We start from the raw sequence: 15,210 nt of genomic DNA, 5'->3' as shown, positions 1-15,210 counted from the left end.
TATTAAAATCATGCATCTTTGTTGAAATAGTGTACTTCGCAGCTATCTATTTTCATATCATTTTTTTAAGTATTTTATACTTATTAAAATTTTTTGTTATTATTTAAAAAAAAGAGGCCTCATTCACTGAATTCGTCTTAGGCTTCCAAATGTATTGGGCCACCCTTGGAAGGGAGTAACTGGATGTCATAGTGCAATCTTAGCAAGAACTACAACATTCTGGATTAGCAATACAGGCTAATCGTAAACTTTTATTGAGCTTTATGATTATATCAACATATCTAATTTTCATAAGATCCATATATCATTGAATTTAGGAGATTCTGTTGTGAGTACTTGTGCGAGTGTGTGTTTAATCGCATATCGGTTATTCGTCGGAGAGATTTTGGGTGCTTACATAAGACTAAGAAACCTAAAAATACTTTTCAACTAGTTTTTTTGGATGAGGTCCTGTGTTGTAACAAAATAATATCAGAGCGGACCGACCCATAATTCATGTGGACTAAGGGCCACTGCAACATGGATTTATGGAGGGTGACTACATGTTGATTGCGGTTTTTCGAGTCGTCGGTCGGACTGAGGCAGGGTTGCCCCTTGCCGTTGCTTCTGCATCTGCGCCGACTACCTGTCCAAAGCGCTCCGGTGTGCTTTAGCGACGCAGGAGGTGGAGGCCTACTGGCTGGTGTTAGACACATTTTCAATCTCGCACCTGCTCTTTGCTGATGATTATTTGCTACTGGCTAAGGCGACGAAATGGTCGGCTCAGGTGATCCGGAGGATTCTGGGAGAGTATTGTGTGGTATCTAGACAGCAAGTCAATTTGGTCAAGTCAACTATCTATTTTAGCCCAAAGATCCATCCAGGCATGAAGGCGTCTATCTCTAGCATCCTAGAGATTGGAGAGCAGGACGATACCTTGAGATACCTTAAAGTTCCGATCACAAGTCGACGCCTGCGCAGGGCGGACTGCACCATAGAGTTGCCCATTAGATATAGACTGGAGAGCTGGCAGGTAGGCACTCTGTCCATGATGGGTAGAGTCACCCTGGTATGGTCAATCCTGAGCTCGGTCGCTATTTATCTGTTATCCCATACTTTGGTGCCCCTCGTAGCATTACGATGCATGGAGCAGCTGTTCAGAAGCTTCCTCTAGGGCGACATGGGGGCAGTAGAGGTGTTCATTTGCTGGCATGGGACACCATCTACTAGCTGAATAGTAGTGGGGGATTGGGGGTCCACTTCTTGATCGAGCGACGGGAGGTCCTTGCGACTAGGCTAGCAGTCAGGTTTCTTCTGGAGCCAGATAGTCTCTGGGGCGCTTCAATGAGGGCCAAGTATGGAGATCTGGCCGACCCTGCCATCTTTCACATGGGCTGTCACAGTTCTTTCATCTGGAAGAGATCTGTGCCTACGCCCCGGTGGCCATCCCAGAGATTAGATGGAAGGTCAGAGATGAATGGGCTATCGATGTCTTGGAGGATACATGGCCCTCAAAGGTGCCTTTCGTGCGACTGTCCCACCCTAATTGATGCTGGTCAGTTGGAGGGGTATAGAGTTTGCAATCCGCTTACTCCAGGTGAGTGAGCGTGGAACAAGAACCTCGTCCGACGAGCATTTGGGGAGCGGTTGGCCGAGCTAATCTTGTCTCTATCGATTCCTATTGGGGAGGTGGTGGATAGGAGGGTCTGGAGCATGACTGGGAGGTCAGAGGTGAAGGCTCGGAATTTTCTCCGGGTGCTCAGGAGGACCACGGCTTGACAGATTGATGGGGGCTAGATTTGGAGGCTTCATATTCACCCATGAGTCGCCTTATTCGTCTGAAAAGTGGCATGGAATGCCTGCCGAGCAGAAGTGTGCTGGCTCGGCCAGGGGTGAGTATTTTACTAGAGTGCGTGATTTGCCCTAAGGTGGAGGAGTCTATTTTCCACGTCCTCTTCGAGTGTCCGCGGGCCGTTCAGATCTGGAGGTGCGCCCCGAGCCCCTCGACCCTCGGCAGGGGTGGATGTCGATCGAGGAGTTCGTGCACTTTCTGGAATTATCGTCTCGAAGGCCCGAATTTGAGGAGCGTGGGATCAGGGCTGCTTACCTGGCCTACCACTGCTGGCTAAATAGGAATACCCGAGTCTTTGAGGACATAAGAGCACATCCAAGATTGGTGGCGGACAGGGCTTTCTATCATGCGGCGGAGGTCATTTGCATAGCCGCACCGTCGTCTCTCAGGATGGCAAGAAAAATCTGGAGCTTCCCTTTTGCTCTTGTAGCATGCAGTAGTACCATGCTGGTCTCTTGGGAGCCCCCACCCTATGGTTTTCACAAGATGAAATTCAACAGCAGTGTTGACGAGGGAGAGAGCACTGATTGTGTGGAATTTGTCATCACAGACCACGACGGCGAGAGGCCGATAGATCTTCGACATGTCGGCAGTCAGTGCCGAGCTCAAAGCTGCATGGAAAGATATCACCTATGCGAGACGTGTGCTGGGCGTAGATCGATCGCATCCTCCCCGAAGGTGACTCAACCACGGTGATCGAGTGGATTTGGGGTCGAGGACGCAGCGTTGGCTTTAGACCGCTGCTCCACGACATCCGTAGGCTCTTAGACGAGTGTGGTCTCTACCGGGCCACACATGTCTACAGGGAGGGAAACAACACTGCTAACTAGGTAGCATTCTTCGCGGTTGACCACTCGGGAGGCTTTATTTAGAAATACTAGGTATTGGTGCCTTATCTTTTATATTATCTTATCTTTTCTGATTTTATTGGCTACACCTACACTAGCCGCGTGAGCCGTCGTTGTACTAAAAAAAATGGATTTGGACTGTTAGTTTGATGAGAACATGAAGGCTTAAATGGAAGGAGTATGTGAGAATCTATACATACATATATTTAGACTAAGAAACCTCAAAATGCCTTCCGGCTAGGTTTTTTGTGTGAGGTCCAGTGCTGTGATGCCTATGAACCAAGCTGCCAGGTTATTCTTCAAGAAACTTTTGTTTTGTGGAGAGTAGTCTGAAAGAAAATAGACCAGAACTCCAGCTCATCGTTTGCTGGGCTCCACGTGTATATCTCTTAACATGCTTCTCATGGAGCCGGATCTTATGTGCAATAACTGTTCTTTCAATGAGATCATGTCTCGATTTCGGTGCTGGCGAAGCCGGCTCATGCACAACAAGAAAGCAGTGAGATCACAAAAGCTTCACATTTTCCTTTACGCAAGCCACTGAGTCAACAAGTGAATGGATAGGCATAACTGTAACCAAGGTGGCAGTTCTCTAATGCATAAGCTGGATGGTATCCGACCGCATCAATGTTTCACCACACTCTCACAGACTCGGGCAACCCAACGCAGCCTGTAGAAGGACACTAGTCGAAAAAGCTGGGGAGAAAAGGAGTAGACAAATAATCAAGTGCATCCCTGCCCAGCAAGCAACTCTTTTCTTCTTCTTCTTCTTCTTCTTCTTCTTCTTCTTTTATTTATTTTTTTATTTTTTAAGCGGCTACTCATTTCATATAACTCTAACGTGAGTACAGCCTGCCAGATCGCGGAAAAGTAAAAAATACAAGGAGGAGGGACGTCTGATGCGGACGTCCAAAGAAAATTTCCGAAATATCGGGCAACAAAGGAGGCGACCCAGTCTGCTGCCCTATTCGCTTTCCTGAACACGTGTCCTATCTGAATATCGCCCATCAACTGAGCCATCCTACGAGTCTTCCGGATGAGAGGGTGACCATCCGCAAACCGATCCGTCCTCTGGAGCCAGTCGATAACCATAGATGAGTCTCCCTCGAGGCAGACCCGCTCCACACCAAGTACCTGCTACGCATAGGATATACCCTCTCAAGCTACCCGCAACTCTGCCCCGACCACTGTGAGTCCTGGATTGCGCTGCCCTCTTGCTGCAATCATCCTACCAAGGTGGTCCCTGATCACAAATCCAACCCCTCCAGTCACATCATCAACTTACCGACTACCGTTGAAATTTACTTTAAGATAGCCAAGGGGTGGGGGTACCCAAAAAACAAGGGCAAATCGGGGCGCTAAAGCAGCGTGAAGAGTACCTCAGATATCCCTAGCTATCCCAGAAGAAAATCCAATGGTAGCCGCAAGAACCTCCCTTATGTATAGCGTCGCTCTGTCCACCACCATCCTCAGAAATGACCTCCTCTCCTCAAACAGGTCAGTGTTCCTGTTCAACTAGATGTAGACATGTAGTAGGACATGTATGCCACAAAAATTCCTGCCTCAACAGACCTAGAACTCCACGTGGAAACTGTTAGCAGATGAATCATATCCTGCACAGAAACCACCGAGTCAGATACAACTTCGAATTGAAGAATTTAATGAGTTCGGATACACATCAAGTTGTATTCTTTGAGTTCGAATCTTCTACGGTGCAACGTTTACATCATAAATAATATATCATTATGGATAGCCACCACATCATTCATTATGTAGATGAATAATTTTTATTTGTTTTTGAAATATGATGAGGCATTGCTAGTAGGATATATGGCACGTTGAGGATCTCCTTATCATGTTCTTTTGCTCAACAGTCGAAGGCTTGAAAAGCAAGCTGTTCACCCTCCTATGACTCCGTCTAGGGTTAATTACTTTGACAATTGACCAGTAATCCATTGACTTGGTTTCCACATTATTGGCATTACGTATCCTTGGTAATAGTGCAATTCAGAAATCTCGCTGGAAGGAATCACTCAGTCAAACATCTGTCCTATCAAATTAGTACCTGAAGGGCTGCCCTACCAAGGAGCTAGCGGGAAATTTGACGTCAAAGAAGTAATTTCCTTTAGTGAAATTTCTGAGGTATATATTTATTCCCACTATGTAGGAAGAGAGGGGGAAAAATACTATGTAGAAAGACATGGGGGAAAAATAAACAAGAGACCAAAGATGACTGAGCTACTCATTCCCATGTCATGGCGTGTAGGGATATCCTAAAACATTCGGCAAAGATATACCTTTAGATTTCTTGAGAGTCTGGGAACATGAATGCCCAACGAGAACAGGGCAGAGTCGATAAAGTTCAAACTATGGATTTCCAACGGTCACCTCTCGCTTTATGATGCATGAATCATCATGCACGAGGTGCAAGGGCTGATAAAAAAAAACGCCAGTGCAAATTAACGTTTGATTCATCTACTCGAGTAAATTATTATTATTATTATTTTGGTAACCTGAGTAAATTATTCAACATTGTTTTGCACCTTTCGCTGCTGGGAAAGGCAGAAAGAGTTTTTCTTTTCGCTCTTTTTTTTCCCGTTTTCTCCCAATAGATAAAGATAACATTTCAAACATTTTGAAGAAAACAATTAGATTTTCATTGTGTAAGAAAAAAAGAAAGAAATGTCCTAATAAAGTGTGTAAGGATTTAAATTTTAATTTTCTGTAAATAATTTATCACCGATGCCGCAGATTAATGGAGGAGTTAACACTTGCATCCGGTTCCTTTTTACACTTAACAAAGAAAAATATATGTATAAAAAGAAAGTGAGAGAAAAAAAAAGAGACAATCCAATGGAATGCGTCTAATGATCCAAGGACATGCTCGAGAGGCGACTGGGCGTGGGGCGGAAATTCCACCGCCTCTCGCCGCCACTCGGCGGAGCACGTGGACAACTCGCGCGACGGACGGGAGGCGCCAGCGCTCTCCTCAGCAGCTCTCGGCACCCCGATTGCCGGCTCAGGATCCGGAGCCTTGCCGCCGCCGCCGCCGCCGCCTCGTGCAGTTCCGCCTCGAAGCACCACCACCCCGGCTGCACCCGGAACCTCGGAGAGGAGGAGGGCACGAGACGGTTCGGCCTCCTCGGGATGGGCTCCCTTGCCGGAGCCTCCGCCTCCAGCCTCTGGTGGGAAGACGGTCTAGGTCTCGGGGGCTCGCTAGTGCTGCGGTGACCCATTGACTGTATTCGGTTTTGCACTGGTGCTCTGGTCTTGCTTCTCTTTCTCAGCTATTTGGAACTTGCTCGCTTCTTCTTCTTCTGGTCTATATTTATGTCTTAAAGTTGTTTCCATCCATCGGCTTCTACAACTCCGTGGTAGAACGGAAGAATCCGGCGCAGCTTCCTGCAAGGTTATTCTGACCAGGCCGCCGGTCTGACCCTTCCAAACTGATGGTCTTCTTTCGAGCAACGACTTGGACTTTGATGCAGGCCGCTTGGTCTATCGGATTTATTTTCCAGGCCTCGTGGCCGCGGACTACGAGTGGCTGGGTCCAACTGAAGGATCACCCACGCAGTCCGATCCCCGCCGCTTGTTTTAAGTACTGAAGTCTGGTGGTGAGCATCTAATCCCAGCATCACTTGATTCGATCCAAAATCTTTTTTTATTTATATATACAGAGAGATAGGCTATTGTATGGTGGCTACGCCAGCCTTAAATCACTGTATCCTTGATATGTGGGTGGATTGATGGAGATGGACTAACCCAACCAAGATAGTCAAATAGTTTTAGTTGAACCAAATCTAAACAAATGAGGCTGGACCTGGCAGAGTAAACCCTTGACCTAGACGAACCTATATAAAAGCTCTAAACCTGGCCCCGACGTTTTCAGGGCATTGCTGCAATCAACTTATCGGACCTGACTTGCTCTTATTTTAATTCCAAACCTTGTTAAAAAAGGATCATCTTATTATGGACTTGGCACTGCTCCAATTTAGATAGGAAGGGCCTTATAGGAGGGCTTGGAGGACGCTTAACTTGGTCATCATTTTACCTGTTCTTGCTAATATTATATTATTCAAACTGTATTTGTAAAGGGTAGGCTTTGCTGTGCAACGGAAACAGTGAGTTTCCTCTCTCTTTGAGATTCGTGCATGATATATGATGGCTTTCCTCCATGCCAATCCACCAATAGTTTTTACTTTTTATTGCATCCGCTGACATGCATGATTAAGGACATCCCACAAGAGAAAGCTTTCTGGGTGCCCCCACTCCCTAGCTGCGTGAACTTTGATAGCAGTGTGGCTGAGGATGGCAGATGCGGAGGTGTCAGCTTCGTCATCAGGGATCACGATGCCAGACTAGTGGCGGCAGGAAGCCGTCGGATCTTTAACTCATCTGTGGTGTGTGCCGAGCTTAGAGCTGCTTGAGAGGGTATCTTCTATGCCAAGCGGGTACTGGGTACAGATTATCTCCTCCTCGAGGAGGATTCGATCATGGTGATCAAGTGGATTTTATAGGTCGTGACGTGCTGGCGAGGAACGGCTGTTGCTCCACGATATTCGCCGATCTCTGGGGGAGTGTAGCTCCCACCAGATCACGCACATCTATAGGAAGGTAAATGCTGCCGCAGACTGAGTAGCATCCTTTGCGGCTCACCACTCTAGAGGCATCGTTTGGATGGATCATAGCTTAGTGCTAGAGCCTTTATACAGTCTTTTGTTTTCTGATTTTGTTGGTTGTATCCATACTCATCGTATGTGAGTTGCCGTTGTACTAAAAAAACAAAGAAGAAAAAAAGACATCCCACAGGAGGAAGCTTACTCTTGCTGCAATGTAGGGGACGCATCGAAGCCCTTCCCAACATTTTGCATCCCATTCTCGTTACGTAGTTGAAAATAGTTACGGAAGGCCCTGAAACAGCAGGGGAAAGTAGTTCCAGGATTTTACCTCAAAAAAATAAAAGTTCCAGGATGTTTCACAACCTTGATGTCATTTTCAGACTGGCGTGTAGATTTTGAGGGCTTGACAATGGTTTGCCTTCATTCATCAAAAAAAAAAAAAGACAGTGGTTTGCTTTCCCGAGAATTCAACTGCAGCTACATCGTCGATCAAAGGGTGTTGAAGGACAATCAATAATGTAGGTGGTTCAGGAGACCACTCATACCTGTCAATGCGAAGCTCACAAACTCTGGGGCCACTTTACTTGACTGATTCATCCAGTGGATACAATCAGACAAACAGCAACAAAAAGTTTTTCCAGACTACACAGGTTTAATGTTTCCCATGAACTAAGGTGGACAAAACGTTCAAACAAAACCTCTGCATTGTTCCAAATTTACAACTCACTCCATAAGAGGTACTAAGGTTGCATGGAAATGGATCAAACAGAACTACGAGATTGCTAACAAGCATCAGAGAGTCACCTTCTCATCCAAAAATCTTGGAAGCTGAACCAGCGAATTGACTCGTGTCACTCCTTCCAGGCCTGACCAACTCTGGTCCTCCATGCTATCTGCTTTGTTTTCATCAGCCACAACAGATATTCTAGTGTTCCCTGCTGACCTCACTGTGAAATTTCTATCCAAGGTGGGTTCTTCGTTGTGTGCTTCGTTCAATTCGATTACAGAACCCTCGCAGCTGTAGTTGACCATACTGGTGGTGCTATTCTCCACAGATTCAAATTCAGGATACATTTTTCCATCAAAATATAAGCAAACCACTGCACAATCATCCATTTTTGAAGTAGGGTATTTAAGCTTCCATTCACGAGCAGCAGCTTCAACCAGGAACTTTGCAGCAGATGATCGAGTCGGAGATGAGGACACGATATCCACGACTTCTTTATTGCTGAGAACATCCCAGATCTGCAAATGTCCACTCTTAGAACTGGTTCGGTGGATAATTATATCTGGGATTTAACTATGAGCATTATTGTATCATATCTTTCTTCAGGTAAAAATCATTCAACTTTTATTCAAGAAAAATATTTAGTGATCAAAGTACTTGAACAACAGCTAAAAAAAAATTACATCAACTACATAACCTTATAAAATTACATCACAAGGGAGGCTTATCTCTTTCACAGAGTCGGTTATAATTTGTGAACAAATCCTAACAGATGTGGCAAAGAGCAGTTAAAGGGAAAAACTGAAGATAGTTATAGAGACATCTGAACTCATCTGGTTTGTGAATCTTTTTACATCCAAGCCTACAATAGACAGCCCTTCTTTTTAACTGAGATAAACTCAACCAAGTTGAATAGAATGCTTACTTATCGGATAGAATAATAGATGGATATATTAGTAATACTACTAAAAAAACTCTAAATCATGTTATGTCGTACCAGCCAAAACGGAACAGTACGGAACGTATCGTACCGTATCAATTTGGTACTGGTACAGCATACCGAGTGTGTCGGTACGCCAAAAAAACTCCGTACTATACCATACCGATACTGTGCTAGTATGGCACCGGTACAGAGTCCGATACCGAGATGGCAAACCTTGCTCTAAATTATAGTATTGTTCCAGCCATTAGTAAATAGCAATCGAAAAAGTGATCTGCATTTTGCTTCTTTTATACAGCATAAACTCATTTAACTTTAATCCACATTCTTTGATTAAAGCAACTATGGCATAAGCCAAATGCCTTTCTTAGGATTTATAATGCTAAGGCAATTATAACACCTGGAATTCGCATAGTTGAGTATAGTCATGAACATCACTAAAAAAAATGCTCTACTTAATTAGGATTGGCTACATTGTTACAGCAAAAGCATAGTCACAGATAGTAGCTAGGAGAGGGGAATTGGACCTGCAGAGGAAACCCCTTAATTGAGCATCACACACATGGAAACCAAGTGAAGATGAGAGTTCTTAGCTCGTTATCTTGCAAATAATAGAAATGGGAGACTAAATCTCTAGATTATACTCTCTCTTTTATGGTTCTTCCTATTTAGTACTTAAATGTTCCTGAGCAAATGTATAATTGACTCAATATCATCTCATTTTGCTATTTGAGGATGGAAATATTATATGAGTTGACAAGACTCCCTACCTCCTACCCTCTATTATCTCTATTTTGTTATTCAAAATGCCCATCTCTGTTCAAGTCTGACAAGATTTCAAGCATCTTTGTTTCTTGCATATCGTGGGATGGTGGGTTACTATTTTTGCATTTTCTCCACATAATTATTCTGAAAAATGTGAATTTTGTGGCTGGTGAGAGTAAAACAAGCACCTAATAATCTCCTGATAATCCGTAGATAAACAGATATATGCAGTAGTTTCAAATAGTTACCATGCATCTTTACAACTCTTGACCGTAATAAGCAACAAATTCAGTTTTAAAAAAAAGGTTCCTTGACAGAATAGAATACATTTCAATGACAGTTAATATGGCCAATATTTTGTATTAGAGATGAAACTCACTAGTATTAGCCTGTCATGTTACGAATTATCATGCCTATTTTTGATCCTAGTAATTGTCAAAGTTGTGTGTAACCTGCAGCCTAGTCAACCCTGTTCTAATGCATCTGTCATCTAGCAATGTTAATTCTCACAATGCATCATATGATCTGAAAGTTAGCTATGATAGATTCCTAACTACATTTCTTATATCCTAGCCACAAGAAAAGCTAATTGGTCAGTAGAACCAACATATTCCAAGAGAAAATCTGGAAATCAATGATCATTTCAGAACAAGGATCCTTTCAGTGTTAAATAACATGAGGTAGTTTTGAAGGAAATCCAATTAATTTAATTTGGTGGATAATATTAACAAGTACCTGAGGAGATCTGTGTATGTCATTGAACAAAGCACAGACTTGATCACTCACATGACTTTGATGATTAATCATAATAAGGAACAGAAACAATGGTTCAATGATGTGGGCAAAATTGTGGGATCCTTTTTGTCATTGATTAGATAAAACAAGGGATGAAAGCTATTTCAGCAAAGGGTCCAAAAAATCCATATAAAATCAGAGAAGTTGAGCAACTAGACAAACCACACAATTTTAAAAAAAGAAACAACACAGAAGAATCTTGCCTCTAGCTTTTAGTAAATATGAATTATTGCAAAGTGCAGCTATCATACCATATAAAAGGGTATAATGGAGCCAGCAATTATGTTCTAGGAATGTTAAAGGTTCAAACCTAAGAAAAATACCCTAAAACTAGTCTACCAATCAACAATTGGTTAGGTGACGGTCATGTGAACACCCCCTATCCTCCCTAGATAACGGCATCTTCTCCAGATTCAAAGCTTATATTCTAACAAAAAATAAAGAAAAAGGAAAGGGAAGGAAAGGGGGAAGAGAAGAAAGTTGTTCATGCTTGCAGCTGCTGTTCATTCACTTGGCCACTTCATCCACCTGATCTCCTTGGTATTTTAACCTACATGAAGTAGATCCTCAACGAGAGAGTAAGTGAGGAGAGTTTGGGGGGAGATGGTCTTTCTTTGCTTAAGTTACCTACAGTATGGTCTGGTACAAAGGGGCAGGTTGACCAGGTGAGCACTATGGCTAGGAACAGGTTTTCAGGGTTAAATATGGTGGTACAGCATTCCTTGTATCAATTGCCCCATCCTCAAACTTCTAAGCACGGATATTGTTCTCTCAATGGCCTACTGAGGATACTTTGGCCATGGGGCATCTGTCACTAGATGCATTCAAAAGGAGGACAATCAATGCTGTGCATCAGTTCAAGAAGTACGTGGTATCCAAGCATAATGGCTAGACATATGCATCAAAGTCAAATTAGTTTCTGCTTCTTGTGATTTGTTGAAATTTAAGCTGATCTCTGAAAGAAGTTTCTTGAAAAACTGGGTTCTATGGAATTTGTAGAGTTGTCTAGGTACTATTCTTTGACCCTGTAGAACTATCTGAACCAAACAACTAGATTATGTCACTATGTAAAACATATACCATAAAGTCGGCTATGGCCCTTCCAAGTTCATCCATTCTTCTGTCCAACCAAAATTTCTTGCACAAGCCAATTCTTTGAAAGAAAAAATAACAATGGAAAGAAAATGAGGAATTCATAGCCACATTATCATGAAATGGCTCTTGTCATCTCCTATTTGGCCATAAGTTTCAACATATTGCTACATCTCATCAACTGTCAAGACTAGGCCATAACCAATAACCTGTATATCTCGGTAGTTTCTGTGTGCTACTTTTCATGGACTGGTGCCATCAGTGGCTTAAAGCATCCCATCATTAGATTTCATGCCCAAGTTAATTAGTAAATGGAATGCATGTATGCCAGCAAACAGAGCCTGAGGCCCTGAGCACTATATTATCCAATGCTATTACTGTTTAGAAACATGACCATGCGACAAGACAGTTAAGCAATCAAGTTGAAACACAAGCGATTGGTCCAACATTTTTTTTAAGACTACTTGCTCCTTCCATGTAAACTCGAAGTTTTTACAAGATATTGGCATCCGTGAGCTTGAAGTTTTCAGGAATGCTAATTTCATTTAAAAGCAAGTTCAGAGACATATGCAAATCAAAGAGAATAATGCTGTGTCGTCATCTACTAGCAATGCAATTGTGTGGTTTTCTCTACATATATTTGGAGCATGCATACAAGAGCATATGTCAACGGTTGAATGCTACCGAATAGAAAAAATCATTGCTATAATGAAAAGGTTATAACTTCTGCAAGAATTGATAGTTTGTCCATGATATTTATGTTCTATAGAGATTAAACATAAATGGCAGGATTTGAATGCCAATCTGCAAAGAAGAGAGAGGCAGCTCACGCCGTCAGATGCAAGAACGACAAACTGGTCGCTTTCCGTGAGCGTCCAGTGGAAGAACTCTGGCACCGAGATCACTCCATAATCCTTCAAGCAGAAATCCCCGAAAGCTCTAGCCATCGCCAGCCCAGGAGCATCGTCGAACGGCAGCCACACCCTCGGCACCCCGGGCTCATCCTGCAGTGCAAACACCCTGCCCCTGCACCGTTTGATCCTCTCGGCTTCCCCTGAAGCAGAGAGACCACCAGCAAAAGTTGCGACACAGCAGAGTCCAACAAAGTTCAATTCTACCGAGGAGAGGAAAAGAAATGGATTTCATACTTGGGAGATCAGGCTTGAGGTCGACAGTTAATTGCACAGCGACCATGGAGCCGCTGCTGTCATCCTTGGACCCCAAGACCGCACGAGAATCGCCAATGTTGCCAATATAAAGCTTGGAGCCCTAAACGTGCAAATCCGAGAACCTCAGGGGATCAGGAGGGAGGGAGGGGAGGTGGGGTTGAAGGAAGTTGAGATGTGGGGTCGAGTAGAGCGCACCAGCTTGAGCACGGTGACGGCGGTGGTGCCGCTGCAGAAGCAATCGAGATTGGGGTGGGAACGGAGCTTCTTGTCCATGCCCTTGTACGACCTCACGAACGCCTCCCTCCAAGCTGAAAGCAACACCTCCTCCTCCTCCTCCTCGTGTTCCATCCCCGCCTCCGCATCGCCGGCAGGAGCCAGAGGGGCGCGCCCCCTCCCGAGACATCCGAGTCCCGTGCGGCGGGTGGCGGCGCCGCCGAGAAGGGGAAGAGAGGAGAGGAGCTTGAGGGGGAGGGCGTTCCGGACCTTGCGCGCCACGAGGTGGCCCTGCGGACCGTGGCCGTCGAACACCCCGCAGAGGACGCCACCTTCCACGCCGAAATCCTTGATCGATGAATCAATCAATCAATGATACTACACAAACAAAAAAAATCAAAAAGAACAAAGCTAGAAAGGGGGAGAAAGAAGGGAAGAGGTAATGGAGCGGCTCTGGTCGTTGTTTCTTACTTCCCAAAGAATCATGGCGTCCTGGTTGATGCCCTTGCGGCCCTGCTGGGTGTAGATAGAGGACGTTCTGCTCCTGCCCTCGTTCGAGAAGATCCTACCCGGAACCAAATGCAGCTCGTCCTCCCGCGGCAACTTCGACCAATTGCCCCCTCCTCTCCGCCAGCCGGCGCGGTTCCTCCTCCTAGCGGCGGCGGCGGCAGTACTGCCGCCGCTAGCGGCAGCGCCGACGGTGGTCTGGCAGTTCCCCATCAGGCGCCCCAATGCCACCACATCTAACCCACGCAGAAGGAAGAATAACAAAGAAAGAGAGAGAGAGCCCCTTCTTCCTCCTTCCCCGCTGGTCCCCAAGTATAAATAAATAGGGGAGGTAAAACAGAAAGAAAAAGAGAGGAGAGAAGGGAACGAGGGAAAGAGAGGAGTGGAAGAAATGGTAGCCTTTGTTTTTTCCGGGTGCGGTGGACTGCGGGTTATCTCAGCGAGGATGAGAGCGGGCTGGGGGCCGTACAGTAGAAGAGACGACTTCGGGGACAAAGCAGACGAAACAAACAGAGGAGCATGCAGAAGAAAACGTTGACAGCGCCAATGCCAACAACAGCAATACGTTAAAACCAACGGAGCGTGAGGGCGAGAGAAAGAATCATCTAACGAGACGACTTCGACCAAGAGAGCAGGAAGGGCGGATGCTGCTCCTCTTTACCATATTATTTATTTACAAAAAAATTAAAAGAAATGACTGCGAGAGATGTAGCAGGAATGGGGGAACCCGGCAAGCACGCAAAGAAAAATTAATCCTTTTCTTTCCTTTGTTTCATCTTTTCTTTTCTTTTTTTTTAACTTCCCTTTGGGACTGGTCGGAGTGGCCATCCATCCAGGTATCCGAATTGATTGATGATCAGAAAAGCATAATGGATTAGTTCTATATGGGAATTGGGAAGGAAGGAGGATGGGAGGGAAGAAAGAGCATGGTTGGAAAGTTGCGACGACTTCTGGTAGCAGTGACAGCTCGGCTACTAAAAATTATAGTTCCAATTCAGCGAAAGACGCATGGAATGGATTGGACATGAAGGGAAGACTTCAAATTTTTTTTCTTCAACTGAGAGAAGATTATGGGTGTCTATGTTTGTAGGTCGTTATCGAAACGAGATTTTGAAACAGTAAAGTCAATCAAGTTGTTGAGGATATTTGAGTCCATTAGTGTGCCAAAAAAAAAAAAAAGTCAAACCGAGAGCCCCGATCTAAACAGGCTCTTTGGTTAAGTTTGCATTGATATTTTTTTAAAAAATTGATTTGGTGTCCATGAAATGTTTGAATCAAAAAAAATTTGGCTCGATTTTAATGTGAATTTTCAGAGAACTAGTTCAAATCAACACGGCCGAATCTGACCATATATATATATATATATATATATATATATATATATATATATATTCGATCGATGTGTATATGTTTCAATTTTTTAAAAAATATTTTCTTTTATATATAAAATAAAATTTTTATGTTTAAATTTTGCATAACCCATTCAAATCCAATTCATTGGACATCAATTCTATATAATATTAACTTTTTATGTTTAAATTTAGTCCGGCTCATTTAACATAATCCATTAAATATCAAAATAATAAGCTAAACCGAACACCTTCGATCAATTTCCAGCAGTTTTTGAAGATGGCTGGTTCGACTTGTGTCTCGGCTCCAGTTTTAGGAAACCGATTTGCATTTACTTTCCGGTTTCTCTTCAAA

The 15,210-nt window shown here is 44.0% G+C and overlaps 1 protein-coding gene across 1 annotated transcript; it reads right to left on the bottom strand.

The window, feature by feature from the left end:
- Positions 1 to 7,800: 7,800 nt before the first annotated feature.
- Positions 7,801 to 14,325, bottom strand: LOC103714609 (probable protein phosphatase 2C 64). Its single transcript, XM_008801916.4, has 5 exons — positions 13,471 to 14,325; positions 12,982 to 13,347; positions 12,766 to 12,886; positions 12,448 to 12,671; positions 7,801 to 8,543 (listed from the first exon to the last, which is right to left on the bottom strand). Exons 1-5 carry the CDS (start codon positions 13,717 to 13,719, stop codon positions 8,091 to 8,093), a joined length of 1,413 nt encoding a protein of 470 aa, XP_008800138.2. The 5' UTR covers positions 13,720 to 14,325; the 3' UTR covers positions 7,801 to 8,090.
- Positions 14,326 to 15,210: the final 885 nt, after the last annotated feature.

Source organism: Phoenix dactylifera, chromosome 11, assembly GCF_009389715.1.
Source record: "Phoenix dactylifera cultivar Barhee BC4 chromosome 11, palm_55x_up_171113_PBpolish2nd_filt_p, whole genome shotgun sequence".
Lineage (NCBI taxonomy): Eukaryota > Viridiplantae > Streptophyta > Magnoliopsida > Arecales > Arecaceae > Phoenix > Phoenix dactylifera.
Note: the sequence above shows the minus strand (reverse complement) of the source record. Positions and strands in the feature narration are given on the sequence as shown.